The sequence below is a fragment of the Megascapheus bottae genome, chromosome 3 (genome assembly GCF_031878675.1).
Source record: "Megascapheus bottae isolate mThoBot1 chromosome 3, mThoBot2.hap1, whole genome shotgun sequence".
NCBI classification, from domain to species: Eukaryota; Metazoa; Chordata; class Mammalia; order Rodentia; family Geomyidae; genus Megascapheus; species Megascapheus bottae.
In genome coordinates, this window is record NC_143511.1 from 70,408,670 (window position 1) to 70,429,971 (window position 21,302).

General features: G+C 38.1%; 1 protein-coding gene across 2 annotated transcripts in view; it reads right to left on the reverse strand.

Moving 5' to 3' along the window:
* The window catches only part of Tmem245 (transmembrane protein 245), an 81,815-nt gene that overhangs the window by 8,517 nt on the left and 51,996 nt on the right, over positions 1–21,302 (reverse strand). For both annotated transcript variants that reach the window (XM_090330399.1, XM_090330398.1), the window contains 5 exons: positions 20,826–20,948; positions 20,537–20,682; positions 9,764–9,864; positions 7,564–7,738; positions 4,182–4,376 (listed from right to left, as the gene is read on the reverse strand). In XM_090330399.1, coding sequence (XP_090186525.1) covers positions 4,182–4,376; positions 7,564–7,738; positions 9,764–9,864; positions 20,537–20,682; positions 20,826–20,948 — 740 coding nt within the window. The remainder of the gene's footprint in view (positions 1–4,181; positions 4,377–7,563; positions 7,739–9,763; positions 9,865–20,536; positions 20,683–20,825; positions 20,949–21,302) is intronic.

Here is a 21,302-nt window from a genome sequence, read left to right on the forward strand (position 1 = left end):
CATAGGCCAGTTCATACTTGAGGGCTCCAACAGCCCCATCAAGGATGTTACCTGTCTCCAAAAATTAGTGGTGCTATTTCTGCTAGGAGAGCTTCACAATCAGATAAGCTTGAAATTTGAGATATCCATATGAGCCTCAGGATAGAGAAAGGACTAGAGAACAGAGGGAGAAAAGGTTGAGGGACAGCCAGAAGACACAGATGACTGGTGGCACTGGCAGTGAACAGGCAAAGACAGCAGTGAGGTCAAACTGGCAGCATTGGATAAGGATGGTAAATGAGGATACGGGAAGTAACAAGTCACAATGTAGCATGGTAAGCAAAAGGAATGCTGAAGAAGCCTGTGAGCTTCTCAGTTATGTGTCTGCAAGGTGGCTAAGCCTGCATTTTTTTTCATGTAAACCCCAGTGGAAACAACAGCTCCCAGCCTCCTGCAAAAACATTGGACAGATGAAGTAAAACAAGGTAGCATGTAAAGTTTCATCATGGAACTCAGCACACAGTTACTCCCAATAAAGGTTAGAAGGGCTGTGTTTATTTAACTAACAATTTATCTAACTCTCGCACTAAAAACTAATGCACTGAACACATACTTCCTTTAGGTTCTTTCAAAACACCATGAGAATGCCAGTACAAGTATTTTTACAAAGCATAAACAGCTAAGAGAGGGTGAAGCTAACAACAGGCAAAAGCAACAAGCTCAGAGAATGTGGAGGGACAACTGCCATAATTTCTGCATATTTTAAAAAGCCAAATCCTAAACCAAGTGGTGGGAAAAACCTAACTGCAGTTTGATCTATTCTGCAAAATTCCTAAGAGGTTTGAGAACTAGTGACAAGAAATAAATTTGAAAGTGAACAAAGCAGAGAACTGTTTTTTACAGTCTGCTTGTAAAGCGTGACACATCACCTTTCCCCTGCCTCTTCAATTCTACCTGTGAACCATTGTCTCCTGTCCCCTCTGTGGCAGGGGAAGTAGTCTTTTCCCTCTGGAGAAGGTGAAAGCAAAACTCTCTGGAATAGGAAATAGCAACAAGAGATGAGGGTGGGGAGAAGACTGACACAGGAAAGGGAGGGGAGCATTTATATTCTGCACACAACCAGCCCCATCACCCTCTATCCTGGGTCCATGATAGCTGCACTCAGGCTCTCAAGCTCTGTTCTCTTTGTGAGCAATCAACCAGCCCCAAAGAGGACCAAACATCACTGATAGTAGAGACACATGACGCATGGTCCTGACAATAACCAACCTACAACTTCTATATGTCTCACTCTTAACAGGAGCCAAGAACTAAAGTTCTATACCATCTGATTTCATGACTTGTTTTTGTTGTCCAAGACGACTCATTCTACAACCTGAGCCATTTTCATGGTTTTATGGCAAAGAGGAAAATATTTGGGAGGTATAATAAACACTGATTAATCTGTAGACTTGAACCAAAAAAGCAGAGATTATGCAGATTAGGCCAAATCTAATTAGGTAAGTTCTCTTATGTTAGAAAAAAAAGAAAAAGAAATAAGATCCAGAAATTAGAAAAATACATTTTCACTTTGAAGACAAAAAAAGATATTCCGAATTGCCTATGAAGCACATCCTAGGAAATATGAGACTCAGATCTAAAATTAATTTCATCAAGAACAAAAGAGACTGACATCTTGACAGAAGCATTTTCAGATCTCAACCAAATAACCCAACCAAGTTGTACCTAAGTGATAGTGTTCAAGTAATGAAGTGCCTGCTTAGAAAGTTCACAACCCAAATTCAAAACCTGGTATTGCCCTTCCACCCTCCCCAAAATAAAAGATGGACACAAACTGGTGATGTGGCTCACACCTGTAATCCGAGCTACTCAGGAGGCTGAGATCTGAGGATCAAGGTTCAAAGCCAGCCAGGGCACAAAAGAACCTGAGACTCTTATATTCATTTAACCCCTAAAAAACAGGAAGTGAGGCTTGGCTCATGGGTAGAGTGGTAGCCTGGAGCTCAAGAGCTCAGGGACACCACCCAGGCTGAGTTCAAGTTCCATGACCCACACACACAAAAAAATAATAAAAAAAAATGGACACAGTACAAGGGGGCTCAAAGATGAACATGATCTACATATTCATGATAATGTGAAAACTCAACAATGATTCCATAGAACCACATTCCATAGAACCACAGTAGAGCTGTTACAAAAAGAAGCAGTGAAAGACGGTTCCTCATCTTTCAGCAGACTTCAGAGATGAATTCTACACATGACCAAAACACAGACAATACATATTTCAAGATATGATGGTAAGTACCAAACATTAGAGTCAAATGAGAGTTTCCCCTTAGAAAAGAAAAAGATCTGGGTGTTGGTGGCTTACTGCCTGTAATCCTAGCTACTCAGGAGGCTGAGAGGTGGGGATCAAAGCCAGCTCAAGACAAAAGTCCTTGACACTCTTATCTCCAATTAACCACCAGAAAACTGGAAGTGGCGCTGAGGCTCAAAGTGGTAGAGGACTAGCCTTAAGCTGCAAGTTTAGGGACAGTACCAGGGTCCAGAGTTAAAGTCCCATTATCAGCCAAAAAAACATGAAAAGACTTATTTTTTCACAGTAGGAAAATTTCTACAATGTAGAAACTTTTTTTTTTACTTTTACCTGTTACCTGCTTCCTTTATTCTTTTTGTAATCTTCAATTATTTTATCTTTTTAAAAAAGATTTTACTAACATTGATTTTTACATCATATTTCAAATGTCATTGTAGAAACTTTTTTATCCTTCAACCATTATCTTTTCCTAAACCTCATACCATCTGATTATACACTGCCCACTTTTAGAATGGAGAAAAGGAAATTTTTGCCTTCCAAAGAATTAATACTCATTTTTTGTATCATCTTAAAAACTAACTTTTCTGCAGTGATTGTACATAGAGATTCCCTTCTTGAATACTTGTTCGTTAAATACATCATTTGAAATATGCCATGGGCCATAAATTCTCTGACCACCTATTCTCACTTTTTCCATTCTTTCTTTTGTCCTTTCCGGTCTCCATTTCATTGTCAGGAAGATTTTAGTTTATTAGTTTAACCTGCTGCCTGCAAGTTGTGTAAGTCACAATTCTCTGCCTGCCTTTCTATTAACCCCACATCACTGCTGCTCGAGATGATCAAACTATACCATAATTCCCTCTCTGAAGAGGTAGTGCTAACTACTACAAAGGAACATGGATAATAATATACTCTGCTATTTCCTGCTGATTTAAGGGTGTCAATGCAGCAGCAGCAGCCTGTCTAGGAATCTTCTGCAGAGAGCAGATTTACAAGGCCAGGAGGCAGATGGTCCAAGGGGCCAAGTATCATATTATAGCAAAACCTTTTTTTTTTGGCCAGGTTTAGTAGCTCACACCTGTAATCCTAGCTACTCAGGAGGCTGAGATCTAAGTATCAAGGTTCAAAGCCAGCCTAGGCACAAAAGGACCTTAGACTCTTATCTCCAATTAACCACTAGAAAACAGGAAATGGGGCTTGACTCAAGGATAGGGCAGTAGCTTTGAGCTGAAGAGCTCAGGGACAATGCCCAGGCCCAGTTTAAGCCCCATGAGCTCAAGGGACAATGCCCAAGCCCAGTTCAAGCCCCATGACCCACAAAAACAAAAACAAACAAAAAACACAACAAAACAAACAAACAAAAAACTTTTTTTTTTTTGCTAGTACTGGGCTTGAACTCAGGACCTGAGCACTGTCCTTGGGCTTTCCTCAAGGCTAAGGCTCTACCACATAAGCCACAGCACCATTTCTAACTTTTCTATGTATGTGGCACCGAGGAATCGAACCCAGGTCTTCATACATGCTAGGCAAGCACTCTACCACTAGGCCAAACTCCCGCCTCCAAAACCACTTTTAATTTCATTTATTTTTAATCTAATGGCAGTACTAGAGTTTGAATTCAGGGGCTTATGCTTGCTAGGCAGGTACTTTACTACTGAGCTACACCTGCACCCCTTATGTATTTGTGATCTTTCAAGACATTAACAATTCAGACTCAATACAGTATTAAAATTTTCCTAGTAAGAGTCTGTAAACAATTCCTATTTACTTAGCATCATCCACACAGCCTTAATACTCAAACATCAGTATCATAACAAATCTAGATGACGATATTTACTTCAATGAACAGGGTAAAATTCAACACTTACATACAGTTTGAACTCACCGCTGAGTCTGAGCAGGCCATGGAGTCTGGTTTGGTGTGGGCACTGAATTGGTGGGACTAACTAGCATGGCACTGTAGATATTGGAAGCAACTACTAGTATGCAGAGAAGTATAGGACCAATGATAGCTCCCTCCAGGCCTAGGTAATATGCTCCACCAGCCACTGCCAAGCCTGTCAGGTAAGGATGGCCACCTCTGAAATAAGAAGGACACTTTTAAATATAATCACTAGAGAACATTTGAAGTAACTTTCGAATATACCTTGCTTCTCCACCCCCAACCCTGCTTTATTGTCTTCCTTTAAATAGCCTCAACACAGATGAGGAAACATTCTAAGTTTGGAGGTAGAAGGGTTTTCTTGTCTATGTAGCAATGTGTAACATCTAACTCTACTCATGGGCCTAGCAACTGAAAAAAATATGAAGTGGGCCCTGTTAATAGGAATTTTATACCCACACTACATGTTTCTAGAGGAAAATTAAAGCCAGCTAAGGCTTTAAGTTGCCTGTTGGGTTTATCTCCATCAAGGATAAGTAAGTGGAAACAATTTAGCATGTAATTCAGTTAATTATGTTTAAAACAACAACAACAAGATAATAACCACAGCAACACTCCTGTTATCCATTGTTTAGACTTCTGGCAACCTTCTAAAATTATAGTTTCCAAAACAGGCAATGATTAAAAAGCTATATGAGGGAGACAGTTGTCAATACAGCCTGAAATTTTTATTTCATAAGAGAGTCAATTGTCCTGCAGCTTATCACACTACTACTTACAAAACCGGAATGAGATAAAATACATTATGGAAGAAGGGCATATTGCTAAGGCACAACCGCTGACGTAAGAAGGACTAGGAAATAAGTCATGTTCTGTTTGTTACTAGTTTTTAAATGACGCAGATGACTAGAACAACTTAATGAAGAACAAATAACCAAATACTCAGGAAGGATGTGTGATACTATATTATAGTTTAGTGAATAACATTCCTGGTGAGCTAGGAAACAAGCCTATTCAATTCATAATTTGTCTCACTCATTTCCCAAAAGGATTTAAGTCAGCATTCCATATTTGCCATGCAAGCATTTTCCCTAAATAATATACTTCAGGAAAATTTCTATCAAAAAAGCTCAAAGCTTTCAAAAGAATAAAGCATGGGAGCTTTTAAATAAAAATCTAGTTTAAAAAGAATATCTATATTTTTGCCAGTCTTGGGCTTCAGCTTAGGGCCTGAGCACTGTCCTTAGACTTTCTCAAGGCTAGAGCTCTACCACTTGAGCCTTAGCACCATTTCCTGCTTCTTTTCTATGTATGTGGCACCGAGAAATCGAAGCTGGGTTTTCACGCATGCTAGGCACTCTACCATTAGGCCAAACTCCCGGCTCTAAAAATATATTTTAATATACTGAAAATTAAATTTAAAAAAGTTGAAACTAGAATTTTTTTGGTCAGACTTAGGGCCTGAATCCAGGGACTGGGCACTGTCCCTAAGCTCTTTTGCTCAACACTACTGCTCTACCATTTTGATCCACAACTCTATTTCCATTTTTCTGATAGTTAATTAGAGCTAAGACTCTCATAACTGTCCTGCCCAGGCTGGCTTTAAACCTCTATCTTCAGATCTAAGCCTCCTGAATAGTTAAGATTACAGGCGTGAGACACCAATGTCTGGCTAAACTTTTCACAATGACTTTTACTGAATATTATACTAAGATAAAGTTACATATAAATCTTAAAATTCTAGCTATAAACCTTAGAATAAATTTCATAGCAAAGTTTATGTAAAAGCAATTACATATAAAAAATCTATATGTTCCTGTTAAAACTTAAACTACTAAACATCAGTAAATCACACTGGTACCTACTTTTCTTTCTCCTTCCCTCCTTCTTCCCTTTGACATTAAGTCACTATGTAGCCTACGCTGGCTTTGAATGCAATACCTTCCTATCTTGAATGAATAACAGGTGCACACCACCATACCCAGCCCTAGTTTTTCCCATTTAATTTTAAGCTCTGCCTCGAGTTATAGCACACAATTTTCTGTATAATTAGCTTAAGGAAATGCTTTATGCTCTTCAATTGGGGCTTCTTAGTTGTTTTACGTCAGTTATTTTCTACATTAATCTGCAAGAAAAAAACTAAGTAAACTCATAGCTTTATAATAATTTAAATTAGTAAGAGTACTCCTCTCTATAAATTTAAACCTGTCTACTCTACCATTAATTTACTTAAAGAAAACAGAGTAAAGTTGACACGGTGGTACACACTTAGGAGCCTGAGGCAAGAGGATGGAGAAGTTTAATGCTGGGCTACACAGGAGACCCTGGCTCAAAAGGAAAAGGGAAAGTGGCAAGAGGAAAAGAAAATGGGAAAAGGAAAAAAAGGAAAAGGGAAAGGAAAAATAAAAACTGAAAAAAGTAAGTAAAAATTTAAAAAGTAAAAACTGGGGTCAGGAGTTTGGCCTAGTGGTAGAATGCTTGCCTAGCAAGCACAAGGACTCAAGTTTGATTCCTTGGTATCACATACATAGAAAAAGGTGGAAGTGGTGTGCGTCTTAAATGATAGAGCTCTAGCCTTGAAAAAGCCCAAGGACAGTGTTCTAGCCCTGAGTTCAAGCCCCTGGACTGGCAAAAAAAAAAAAAAAAAAAAAAACTATTTTCAGTTTCAGGAAGTCATATTCTGAATTTAAATAGCACATCAAAATTCAACATGTTTTTACAACCTAATTCTAATAAGCAATGCTAATTTGGATATGTAATTAAGTCAGAAATGACCTTGATTTACTAATTCCTAAAAGTGATCAAAATATACAAAAACGGCAGATATTTTATGGCCAATTTTAATGCTCACTAAAATCTTAACTCTTATCACTGAACTGTTTTCAAAAGAGCTCTGTTCAACATGCATTATATGAAACTTCTCAGACCTACCGTCTCATAATCCTTTTCTTCAAAGGCAAGATAGCCACTCTTTACTGTATTTACAAGTATTTTATGTATATCTGATATTTCTTTCCTAGATTAAATGCTATAAAAATCAAGAAAAATTATTCATAATTTTGTTCTAATCCAGGGCTTGATATACGTAAATATTTATATAATAAAAATATACTCTGCACATTACTTTAGCTTAAAATATAATTATTTAAGAAAGAACAACAAAAAAAGCTACTTCACTGGAAAATCCTACCACCAGTTCTTTCCCCCAACTCTACTCATCCTATCTCCCATGGAAGAAAGAGAGAGAGAGAGAGAGAGAGAGAGAGAGAGAGAGAGAGAGAGAGAGAGAGAGAGAGAGAGAGAGAGAGAGAGAGAGAGAGAAAAGAAACCTTTAAAAAAGCAGTACAAACGTGTGGATGAGTCACCCATAACTTCAGAAACTTACCCTGATATATCAGAATAGATTGCAGTATCTACAAAGTATGTTGGCAAAAGATGAAAAACCAACAGCAAGATGGCCTTGCATCCTAAACCCTGGGTCAGCCACAAGTCTAAAACTGCAGGAATGGCTGCCCAGTATGTTCCCAGAAATGGTACAGCTCCAAGGATTGCGGCCAAAGCTAAAAAAAAATTACAAAAGAAAAGGCAACTTCACATTGTCAGCAAAACCATAAGATAACAAAATCTAAGCACTATCTGCTCCTTTCTGAAAAACAGCCTCCCAAACAAATGCACAAATTCTATTTTCAGAACAACAATATGCCCTTTCTAGCTGGTTCTTGTCAAATGAAAATCCAATACTTTATAACTTTTTATTGGAAATTCTTCTCACATGTGTATCTATTTTATGACTCTGTTCTTCAGTAATAAAATCTTAGTATCCTGCAGCTATTTTTCTGAATCAATGATTAGTTAATAGTCTGATAGCAATACAGCATGTCAAAAACTGTATCAATTCCAAAGCCAAAACAGAAATTAGTTTCTAAAGCTCAGAGATGAATTTATATTCTTTGTTACATTTCTAATAAAGGACATCATCAATAACCACCCCCCCCCACACACACACAACTTTCAGCAATGAATGCCCAAGTTCTCTCTCTTGCCATCTGGTTTCCTTCCAGATTGAAAGTCAAGCAGATATGAACTTGTCTGGTCCAAATATTACCCATGTGTATGACCTTAGAAATGTTTGGCTATACAACAAGACCAGCACCAAGCTGTTGCCAGTTCACAGAAAGTTCTAAAATAACCTCCACAGATATTCTTAGAAGAGGATCACAAAGGTGCAATAGCTAAGTGCATCTGATCATATAAAATAATATTTATCAAAGTGAACTACAAAAAATGGAAATAAAAAATTGTAATTTGTTGCTGTTTTGTTTTATTTGCCTTTTTTCTTGTTTGTTAGTTTATCTGTCTTTGGGAGGGGAAGAGGGGGCACAGAAATGGTAGACTAAAGGGTTGAAGACATGCAGAGTGACATTAGAAGCTATGTTGAGAATAAACTATACAACTTGTGGGTGGGGACAGGAGGGAAAAACAAAGAAAGGGAAGGGGTGACACTGTTCAAAAAAGTGTACTCTTTATCTGACTTATGTAATTATAATCCCTCTGTACATCACCTTTACAATAACAATAAAGAAAGACAAAAGTTAAAGAGTGGCTTTACTATCATAATTAAAGTTGCTATACAAAAATAAAATAGCACATGTTTTCAAGGGGCTTGCAAGTCAGATTAGGTGAATGAACACCTGAAGTCAGAGAAAATGAATGCACTTGGGAATATAAAGAAGAAGGAAGCCAGGCACAGTGGCTGTGGCTGTCACTCCAACTACTAAGGAAGCAGAGATCAGGAGTATTGGGACTCAAGGCCAGCTCAGACAAATATGAAGACTCCATCTCAAGACACAAACAACAACAAAAGAAGCCAACATGATGGCTTGCATGCCTGTTTACTTCATCTACTCAGGAGACAAAGACAAATCATTGTCCAGGTCAGCCCAATGCAAATGTAAGAACCTATCTCAAAAGTAAGAAGTGCTGGAAGCCTGGCTCGTATGGTAGAGCCCCTTCCTAGCAAATGTATGACCCTTAGCTCAAGCCACAGAGCCAACAAAAAGAAAAAAGGAAAATAAGGAGGAAAAGATAAAAGTAGAAAGGTGATGGTAGAGGTAAATGGAAGGCAGAGAAAAACAAGCAACAACAGAAATAAAGAAAAGACAGACAACATCAAAAGAAAAAATGCAAAGTATTTATTTACTAACTGGTCTTATGGAATAGGGATATAATTATAAAAACAGATCATAGCAGGTTTGGGTGTGTACACGTTTCACACACATACATATTACCCCTGGGACAGTATCCCTCATGAGATAGTTATCTGACAACATACTGCTCCCTTCCAATCCATTTATTGAGGGCCAATTAGGTGCTAAGTTCTAGGGTATTCAATCATTTAACAAATATATTAGTAATGCTGTCTTATACTAGGTCTGGTTCCAGCTACCAAGAATATAATGTTTCTACTCCTAATCTAGTCTAGATGTCAACAGATAAGATTTACTGTCCTATATTTAAGGAAATTGGCATTTCCTAATGTAAAAGGGTTTAACTTAAATAAAGGACAATGAAGTAACCATTGTTACCTGATGGAATGAAGACAATGTTGATGCCAAATATAGTATGGGTCAGCCAGGTGTACAATCCATAGAAGCCGGCCATTTTGAGGGAAGCATCAAACACCCCTCTAGAAGGCCAAAGACAAAAGAAAATATAAATAAATCTGGCATTATATTATGGTTCAGAAATATCGATATTTCTAATTCTGGCTTCTTCAATTCTAAATCTGGCAATAGTTTTCATTCTTTTATGGGTCTGCGAACATTTTATGGGGGAAAAAAGCTTATTAAAATAAGCTTTTTATTTTAGTAAAATAAACATTCATGGAATGTTTAGGAAGTTGTCCTTAATAAAGTTCTCTCTGATGAAAAGACAACTGAACACCTTAAATACCCTGCCCACTTCTGAGACAGATAGTTCACATGTTATGACCCTATTTCATAAATATAAATACGATCTTCAAGGACAGAATTCAATCCTAAAAACAATCCAATTCAGAAAGAATAATGGAAGCTGAGGTATAGCTTTATAATACAGCAAAGACTTAGTTTAGCATGGGAGAAGTTCTAGGTTCAACCCTCAGAAAGGAGGGAGAAAGGAAATGGGAGAGCGGGCAAGTAAGGGAAGGTCACCAGTATAATTAACATTTCATCAATCTCACTTTTTTTTAGGGGGGGATGCAGTCATGGGGCTTGAACCCTGGGCCTGGGTGCTATCCCTGAGCTCTGCAGCTCAAAGCTACCACCCTACCCCTGGAGCCACAGCCTCACTTCCCCTTTTCTTTGAAATAATCTTTAGTGTCCTGGGTTGGCTTTGAACCTTGATCCTCAGATCTCAGCCTCCTGAGTAACTAGGGCTACAGGCGCGAGCCCCCCCCCCCCCAGCTTCCCCAATCTCTCTCTCTTTTAACAACATTTATTCCACTCTGCAATTAAATCTACAAAATAACTTCACTCACAATGGCTATCAAACAGTTCAGGTTACTGGGGATAATTCATGAATTAAAAGACAAAAACAACAACAACAAACTTTATTAACTCTAAGACAAACTTATTCAGTTTTCAATACAGGAATTCAACACATAGAGTTCTTTAATACTGTTTGCTCTTCAGTGTAAAAATTAACTATCATGGTGTAGGTAAGTAGACCTAAGAAGCAAATTTTAAGTAACTCCCAAGTGTTACAAATCATAAAGACCCAAGTCGTGCAAGTGATAAAGGAAATACTTGTACTTGCTTAGGACAAGGCAAAGTTGAAGCTGAAAAAGCAGAGCATGTGGCATCAAAGGTGATATCTAACATATAAGGAAGGCAAACATCTTCAGAGGTATGTTCTGAGAGCAATCAAACGCTGCCATCAGGCCCCAAGGCATGCATATGGAACCAAAGCGCTCCCTGAATGGTTATCCAGAATAACAGCTTTCACTCAAGAATGTTTCACATGTCATGAGATGCCTTGGAACAAAGGCCCAGGCTGAAATAGTATAGAAAAGACAGAAAGAGCTACCCCAGAGAACAAAAAGCATTTAAAAAAAAAAGATGACAGAACTTCAGGCTTTAACTTTGATAAGAAAAAAAAAATGGCAGAACAAATTCAAAGACTGAGATGGGGAGAAAGGCTCAAACAGAAGAGGAACAGAACAGAGAAGTAGGTCTAGTTTGCGCAAATCTAAGTCAAAAGGAATAATGAAAACATCCCAGAAAAAGCTGAAACCAGAGACAAGCCTTAACAGAAAACTCAAAACAAAAGATGTGAAGTGCACGAATGAATTATAGAACAGGTACAATAGGGACAGTAGGCTGTGTTCTCATAAAGGACTAAGGACAAAGATACATCGGTCTAAGATAGAATAAAACCATGTCTGTGGAAGGAGAAAAATCAAGAGAACAGAATCCGAAGGAGAATTTGCTAAGAAACAGAATAATAATGTCAAGTACTTGAGAGAAGTGTTGCCATGGAATCTGTTTAGAGTTAGGGAGAGGTCATAATGCAAAGATACAGACATGGCACTTGTACTATCCTTACTTAGAAATTTTTATAGCAAAACTAAAGTGCTATCAAACAGGCAACTGTGGGCAAGAAACAGCCCAGTCTCTTTTCTTCTGCCTCTGGGAATAGGGTTATAATGGTCTCATTAAAGCAAATTTCAATTAATTTGGTGGACATTAAATGAACTGTGTATTGTTTGTAGATAGCAGGCATATTTATGCAACCTAATTAGAGTTGGAAAGATAATGTATTCCTCTCTAATGAGTTATAAGCTGGCATCCAAGCTTTACACAATAGCAGAGTAAAATACTCTGTGAATCTACTATAATAATTTTGTGTTCTCCCCCCCTTCCCTCCCTCCCTCCGTTCTGTCTTTGCTGTACTGAGGATTAAACTCAACCCTTTACCCACTAGTTATTTTCAAGATAATCCCAGTTTCAGTTTATGTCAAGGTCAACCTGGCCTATGATGCCCCTACTCCTGCTTCTCGAGATGATAGGTGTTCTTCCTCATAGCTTGGATCATAGGCACACAACACCATACACAGCTACTGGTTGAAATGGAGTCTCACAACTTTTTAAGCCTCAGCTGATCTCCAGCCACAATTCCTAGTTTCTACTTCCCAAATTGCTAGGATTAAGGGCTTGAGCCACCACAACCCCTCTGGTGGGTTGTGGTACTTGAACTCAGGGCCTGGGCACTATCCCTGAGCTTTTCTGCTCAAGGCTAGCACTACACCACTTTAAGCCACAGTTCCACTTTTGGTTTTCTGGTGGTTCCTTGCAGATAGGAAATTCATGGACTTTCCTGCCCAGGCTAGTTTTGAACCATGATCCTCAGATCTTAGCCTCCTAAGTAGCTAAAATTACAAGAGTGAGCCATTGGTGCCCAGCCCAGCTAGATTTTTCAGCATCAAGTTCTTTACATTTTCCCCCTTGACTTTATATATCAACTTTATACAAATAAAAAACTAACCAATAAATTTTAACCTATGACATAATTATCACTACATTTAGAACACTTCCATCATCCCAAAGTTCCTTTATATTCTTTTATTTAACTTCTTTTTGAAAAATGACAACCTCTGGATATTTCATTTAATTTTTCCTTTTCTAGAATATCATATAACATAGCTTCTTTAAAAATCGGGGCTGGGAGTTTGGCCTAGTGGTAGAGTGCTTGCCTAGCATGCATGAAGAGCTGGGTTCGATTCCTCGGTACCACATATATAGCAAAAAGCCAGAAGTGGTGCTATGGCTCAAGTGGTAGAGCCCTATCCTTGAGAAAATCCAGGGACAGTGCTCAGGCTCTGAGCTCATGCCCAGGACTGGCAAAAAAAAAAAAAAATCAAGTAACATGGGCTGGGAGTGTGGCCTAGTGGTAGAGTGTTTGCCTAGCATGCATGAAGTCCTAGGTTCGATTCCTCCATTCCACACATACAGAAAAGAGTAGGAAGTCATGCTGTGGCTCAGGTGGTAGAGCGCTAGCCTTGAGAAAGCCCAAGGACAATGCCCAGGCCCTGAGTTCTAGCCCCAGAACTGGCAATAAATAAATAAACAAACAAACAAGTAATAATTAGCATGTAATCAAGTAACTGTACATACAATCCCAATGATACTATGTGACTTTAGGTGCTCCATTCCACACGGTATACTATATGACTACCCTGTTCCTTTTGACTCCAGAGTAGTGTTCCATTGCATGAGTAAACCACAATTCATTTACTGACTCATCAGCTGATGGGCATTTGGACTATTTCCAGTTTACCATCATTATATTCATGCTTCTATTTGTCTTTAATAAATATCTGAAAACAAAATTTCTATATGATTCAGCAATCCCACTTCTAGGTATATATCCAAAGGAACTTAAAATCGGTGTGCCAATACAAAATACTTCTATATTCCATGTTTATTGCAGCACTGACAATAAGTCAGATATGAAATCAGCGTAGGTTGATAGATGATTTAATAAAGAAAATGTGGTTGTATACACATATACAGGAATACTATTTATTCTCAGAAAACAGAAGCCTGTATTTGCAACAATATGGTCAAACCCGGAAGACATCACACTAAGTGAAATAAGATAGGCATAGAAAAGCAAATAAATAGTTCCAGTTCTCAGCCCCAAGTGAAATCCAAAAACTGAACTTAAACAGCAGAGAGCAGACTGCTGGTTACCAGAAGACACAGGTAGGAGGTTGATGAGACTGTCAAAGGATGAAAGTTTTTAGTTAGAAGATGAGTAAGTTCACAAGGTCAACTGTACAGCACTGGTACAGCTCAAGAAACCAACTAAGTTAAATGTTCTCACAACAAAAATGTAAGTACATGAGGAAATGGAAATATTACTTAGGTCACTTTAATTTTACAATGTATACATTATATTAAAATGGTATACTGAATACATAAAATACACACAACTTTTTCAACAAAATGTATTCATGTGTATGTGTGTGTAAAATATATAAATATCAAGAGATGCAGCTCTGAAATTAGTAGTGTTAGCTAAACATTACACTAAAACATAATGAATTATATGTATACATTAATAAAGCAGTGAATTTCCTTTTAAAAGCTGTGGGTGGGTACAAGAGGGTCAGAGTCAGGAAGGCAGATATGAGAGCATCAGAACAGTTTACACAGCCTTCTCAAAGGATGCTACGCTGCTAGTCATTGAGTGAAATTAGATCCCACGACCCAGAGAATGAAGGTGGCCTCTAGAAATTAAAAAGACAATAAGACAAGTCTCCTTTACATCCTCAGGTGGAACATAGTCCAGATGGTATCTTTTTTGGAGGACTTCTAACCTCCCATACTAGAAAATGAAACATTTCTAAGTTACTTAGTTTATAGCAATTTTTTTTTACAACAGCAAGAGGAAAATAATACTGCCACTGGGTTATACACTTTGTATATTCAAGTGTCATACAGGTAATTTACTTCAAATTAAAAGTATGTATCAAGCTATACAAGCAACAGGCTAAAAGTAAGCATACAATCACTTATCTCTCAGAGGCTTTGAGAGTAAAATTCAGAATAGCTGGGATGTAGCTCATCAGCAGAAGGCTTGCCAGGCATCAGAAGCCTGGCAAGTGAGTTCAATCCACACCATTGCAAAACAAAAACAAACAAAAATGTAATGTATCTGTATTTGAAGCTACTGGACAATGACAATGAGAGGCTAGAGATACAGCATATAAAATTATAGTCAGGCAAAGTACCTCTAGCTCCCCAAAGCACATGCATACTATGTTTTATTCCAATTTCCTACAATGTACTTCACAGATAGTATAAAGAAAAAAAAGTGTTCTTTTCAACCAATGGAAGGATTGTGTCTCCATGACACGAGTCTATGAGACTCATTTCTCCAACAGCTCAGATAATTACTAGCACACTTTTAGCAACATTTTTTTAAATTAAGGGATGCAATTTCTTTTAAGACATAACATAGCTGTCTTTATCATAATGGTTTACAACTAAACAAATAGCAAATGTCTTTGAGGTTTGCCTATATACCTAATCTCTCCCTGAATTAAACTTCTTTCTCTCCTTCTCCTAGAAACTTAGCTCCACAGTACAGTGCATAGAAATGTGGTAAACAGTAAACCTGCAGCAGGAGGGTGAATAAGCTTTCTGTGTAAGAGAGACCCAAAATCTGTGGGAGGGATATAGGGAAGAGGTGCTTGCATAAAAACCTTCTACTTCCACTGAAAACAGCTGTGAGTTACAGATGCATACAACACTGGCGATTATCTGGATAGGCTGGACAGCATACAATTAATTCCACATTTTCATATCATTAACACATGGTTTGTGTCCCTTAATAATGCCTCCTGATCATGGATGATTAGTGCTTTTAAAAAAATCATAAGGATTGTTTCAATTACATAGATAATTAGTAAACATTTGTATCTCAAAACAAGTTTTTCCTACAAACATATTAAAATAAATGCAGCCATTTTTAACGCATCACAATGAGAATCTATATACAAAACATATTGTATTAAGGCCATTTCTTTGGAAACAATAAAATACAGGTCCAGGTACATGATACCAATCTTTATCAAATAACTTAAAAGGTATATACTTAGTGTCTTAATTATTATTTAAGAACTTCAACTAATTCATTATTTCAAAATATGCATGAGATTCTGCCTTTTATTTCAAAGTTAATATTGCAAATAAATGAAAATATTTTTATAGTTTTAAAATCTTCATTATACGTTTTCATTTAAATAATTTATATCTTTGAATTCATGAGAATTTCTTTCTAAAAAAAACTTAAAAGGCTTAAAGTAAAAAAGGAAATACTGATTTAGGATCAACATTGACCTTTTTTTAAAAATAAAATTAAATTAGTTGTACAGAAGGGTGAAACATGTTCAAATTAAAGTGGTACATACACACAATCTCCTATCTAATGCTCTGTCCAAAGGGTTTCCACCCGCCAGCACTGGAAAGCTATAATCCCAGCAAGCAAGAGCCATACCCTTGTGCATGCACTCATGTGAAAATATCACACATACTAAATTGCATTGAGGCCGTGACAACATGCAACTTAGTAATGTGCAATATCTCCACCAGAGCAAGCAGAATGAGAACACCGGGGCAAGGGTGTGATGTATACATTCAGGAGACAACATGCTGTTGAAGGGAGGAAAATGATTTGGGGATACAGGTACATGCTACTAACTCAAAATCATGAAATGAAAACCAACTCACAAATGCATTCAACTGAACACTGTTCAGAATTAAAATGATCAGTAAGGTTCAAAACTTTGATAGCACATGATCATAAAGGAGTCATGTTTCAGACATCAAAGTTCTGGGAACACAACAAACACTTCTCTATCCAGTCATGCAGTTCTTCCAATTTCATTCCACTTTTAATAATTAACAGACCAAATTAAGTGAACATAATGATATTTACTTAACTATAACACTGATGATAATGAATGACTACTGTTTTGTCACTGAAAACTGAGAGACCTAACTATACTTCATGGACATTACAATATTTTCATAATCATTGGTGTAAATATTTTTCCTGTTAAAAATCTTTCTTAGCCAGGTGTTGTGGCTCAGCCTGAGGATCACAGTTCAAACCAGCCCCAGCAGTAAAAAGTCCCTGAGACTCTTAGGGTGGTAACCTTGAGCTCAGGGACAACACCCAGGCCAAGGGGTAAGGCGGTAGCCTTGAGCTGAAGAGCTTAGGGTCAGCTCTCAGGCCCAGAGTTCAAATCCCATGACCGATCCATAAAAAGAAAATCTTTCTTAGGCAGACATGGTGGCTTCAAGCCTATTTTCCTTAGCTTCTTAGGGAGGTAAAAATCAAGAACACAAAAGTTCATGAGACTCCACCTCAATTAATGGTTGTCCACTATGGCATTCACCTACCATTCTAGCAAAAAAAAGGAAGTACAAATAGGGAGAAAGCAGTCCAGGGTAGTCTGGCATAAAACAAGACCCTATTTTGAAAATACTCAATCAGAAAAAGAACTAACAGAGTGGATCAAGTGACAGAGCATCTGCTTAGCAAGAATAAGACTTCAATTTCAAACCAGGGTGCTGCAATAGAGTAGTAATAATTAATAACAATTTTTTTGATGAAGAAACATGTTCATTTTGAAACAATCCTTCAGAATAAAATATCTAAGTCAGGCATCAAAGACTCATGCCTATAGTCCTAACTACTCAGTAAGCTGACGTCTGAGAATCTGAAGTACCCTAAAAAAAGCTAGACATTGGGGCCAGGAGTTTAGCCTAATGGTAGAGTATTTGCCTAGCATGCACAAAGACCTGGGTTCAATTCCTTGGTACCACATACATAGAAAAAAGCCGGAAGTGGTGCTGAGGTTCAAGTGGTAGAGCTCTAGCCTTGAGAAAGTCCAAGGACAGTGCTCAGTCCCTGAGCTCAAGTCCAGGACTGGCCAAAAAAAAAAAAAAAAAGCTAGACATTACATCGTGACTCAAGTGGTAGAGTGCTAGCTTAGGGCCAGTGCACAGGCCCTAACCTCAAGCCCCAAGACTGGATAGTAGTAATAAGAATGATGATGATGATGATGATGATGATGATGATGATGATGATGATGATGACGTAGGTTAAGAGGTATGGCTCAGCAGTAAGAGTGGCTACTTAGCAAGGGTGATGCCCCGAGTTCAACGATAGTATTACCACCACCTCCCCAACCAAAAAAAAGAAAGAAAGAAAAAAAAAGGTGGTATGTTTGGTACAAATAAGTGACACAATAAGACATTTTAGAGGGCAGTCAACAAATCATTCACTCCAAGAAACTTTAAGAACTATGATTTCAAAATATGTGAGAATAACAATCAGGGCTAATGAGGTGTACTTTAGGAAAATGAAGCATCAAATTTCCTTAAAAATTTATTGTGGAAAAAATAGGTATTTTTCTATAGACACTGATCAGAGGGTCGTTGCCAACCTTTGAAATAGCTGTTAGAATAGGGAAAATAACTTTTCTGCCCATGCCACTGTAATTTTAGCTATTCAAAAGGCTAAGATAGAGGGTCAAAAAGTTCAAAACCAGCCCTGACGTAAAAGTCCACAAGACTAGCAAAAAAAAAAAAAGCACAGTTGGAAGTATGGCTTAGTTGATGAAATCACTGCCTAGCAATCATAATGCCCTGAATTCAGATCCCATTAGCATTAAGTTTGTTTGTTTATTTAGTTAGTTATTGCCAGTCCTGGGCTTGGGCTCAGGGCCTGAGCACTGTCCTTGGATTTTCTCAAGGCTAGCACTCTACCACTTGAGCCTCAGCACCACTTCTGGCTTTTTTTCCATGTATGTGGTACTAAGGAATCAAACCCGGGTCTTCGTGCATGCTAGGCAAGCACTCTACCACTAGGCCAAACTCCCGGCCCCATCCATTTAGTATATAGGCTTTTTTAAAAGTTGGTATTCATATGCTCTTAAAAGTCAGAATTATATCATTTAGATAAAAAAATGATAATCTTTTTTTTTTTTTTATGGCCAGTTCTGGGGCTGGAACTCAGGGTCTGGGCACTGTCCTTGAGCTTTCTCAAGGCTACTGCTCTAAAACCTGAGCCACAGCACCACTTCTGGCTTTTTCTGCATATATGGTACCAAGGAATGGAACCCAGGGCTTCATGCATGCTAGGCAAGCACTCTACCAATAGGCCATGCTCCCAGCCCAAACAAATGATAAGCTTATTACTGAAATTTTCCCAGTAAGGATTATAACCAAAGGTCATAGGTCATAGAAGTGATGCTAAAATACATCCTTGAAGACAGAGTCATTTTCGAAGGCTATTTTTCTAGATAACACATGTGGCTCCCACCTGACTTCCAATCCAATCAAAGAAGTCAAGTGCCAATGAAGATTTTACCCATACCTTGCTAGAAAACAAAAGGGAAGAAAACCTAAACTCCTTAGAGATGTGTATAATTATATTGGAATGTAATGTAATGAAGGGCTCCCAAATATCAACATGATGCTCTCCCCAGCTGTTACACACAGTAAAAAGGTAATCCAAAAGCATTTAGACAGGACTATCAGGTCAAATCAAGATTCGTCAGTAAGGCCAAGTTTCAAACATTGGTATTTTTAAACAGTATGTGGAAACAGAAGTATCAGTTAAAGATTTACTACTTGACAGATTTTTAAGACCTCTTGAGTATCAAGATCATGAGGCGAACAGCTTACTAGGAAGAAGAGTTTAATGGATGATATGAGGTTTGAATATCTATGCACAAAAGTTTTTACAGAGTCATGTTAATAAGCAATGAGCAAGAGGGTTTAAGGAGGAGCTAAGAGGGGTCAGAACTGCAAATGGTTTCCTCCAACCAGACATGAAGAAAGAAATGGAGGACAGGACCCACTGTCTTAGCTCCTATAGGGTATTAAAGTAATAAAGAACATCACTCAGAAGCATCTAATACAGACCCCAAAGGTCTGAGGTAAGTGTCTATAAATTGATGACTTGGAGGTAACAAAAAAAAGTCTGCATTTCCCCTACTCAAACTATTCCTTCTGATGGCACACTCTGGGTGCTTTGAGGAAAAAAATATTTTCTTCCTGAATTCGAGTGAGGATTCCTGAGAAGATGAGGTTTGTGTGGAAGCAAAGGGGGTTTCTCCAGAAGTAACACGATCATGAAAGCAGACTTTTCTGTGGACAGAAAGCTGAGAAGAGTCAGGCATCACACAGTTGTAAATCCCAGGTTAGAGCATTCTTTTCCTTATTAACATATATATCAGCTGCATACACTCAAGAGGCAGAGGCAGCAGTACTATGAAAGGCCAACCTAGACTACAGAGAGTTCCAGGCCAGCCTGGGATATACAGTGAGACCCTGTCTCAAAAGAAATGAAAGCAGAAGTATATGTACTGCACCTTTCAAAAGGAATAAAAATCTGGAGAATACCAGAATCCTTAACTAACTTAACACTGAATATGTTACCAGGAGCCTAAACTCAAGACAGAAAACACACTTTTCATGGAAAGTATGTGATGAGAGGAATAAGAATAGCATAAATTGCATCATATGCAGGTGGCTCGTGCTTATAACCCTAGCTACTCAGGTAGTTGAGATCTCCAAATCGAGGTTCAAAGCCAGCCCAGGCAAAAAATTCTGAGACCTTTATCTCCAATTAACCACCAAAGAGGTAGAAGCAGTGCTGTGGCTCAAGTGGTAGAGTGCTAACCCTGAGAGGAAAAAAAAAATCCCAAAAAACTCAGGAATAGCACCCATGCCCAGAAATCAAGTCCCAAAACTAGCACCAGAAAGGGGGAAAAAAGAAAAGAAGAATGTTATCCCTACCTGATGGCTTCTTCCACAGACTGGCCAATAATATTAGAGGAAGGGCCTGGCTGAGATAGTGGTGTCAGGCTTATCACCCACTTCACTGGCTTGTAGTACTCATCACTGGAACTTAATAGATAAAACAGTGTGGTCAGGAAAATTATCTGCAAAACAAAGGACAGCATTTCCTAAAACATCACGTTTGGGAAACTACAGGAAGACAGACATCTACAAACGCAAACAGAACTAGGAAAATGCTTTAATGAAGGAGAGGTACTTGGAAGTGCACTCATCTAGACATACATACCAAGGAGAGCACAAAATTGAGAAGGGCAGTGCCACTATAGAAGAGGATAGTCAGCAGCGTGGTAACGGTGGTGAACAGCAGGCTCACATTCCTACTCATAACAATCCACAAGGACTCCAAGATCTGACAAGGAAGAAAAGACGCATGTCAGAATGAATTCTTGTGAAAGGAACTGCTACAGCCATCTAGTGTCCTTTAAATACAATCTTACTACCACAACTTAAAAAGATGAGAAACAGAGGACTATTTTAAATGATGGGCGAGGGAGCCAGGAGAGTGTAAGCACCTGTGTTCAAGAGTCAGAAAAATAACAGCACTAGTACCAGTAGTAGTAATTATGGTATATTTCTTCAGAGTACTAGGTGGCTATCAAATATCTACTATAAAAAATAGTTTATTATTAATGCTAAATTCAACAAGATAAAAATTTCATATACTGCATGATTATTACTAAAAATGTTCTCCTACAGGAGAACA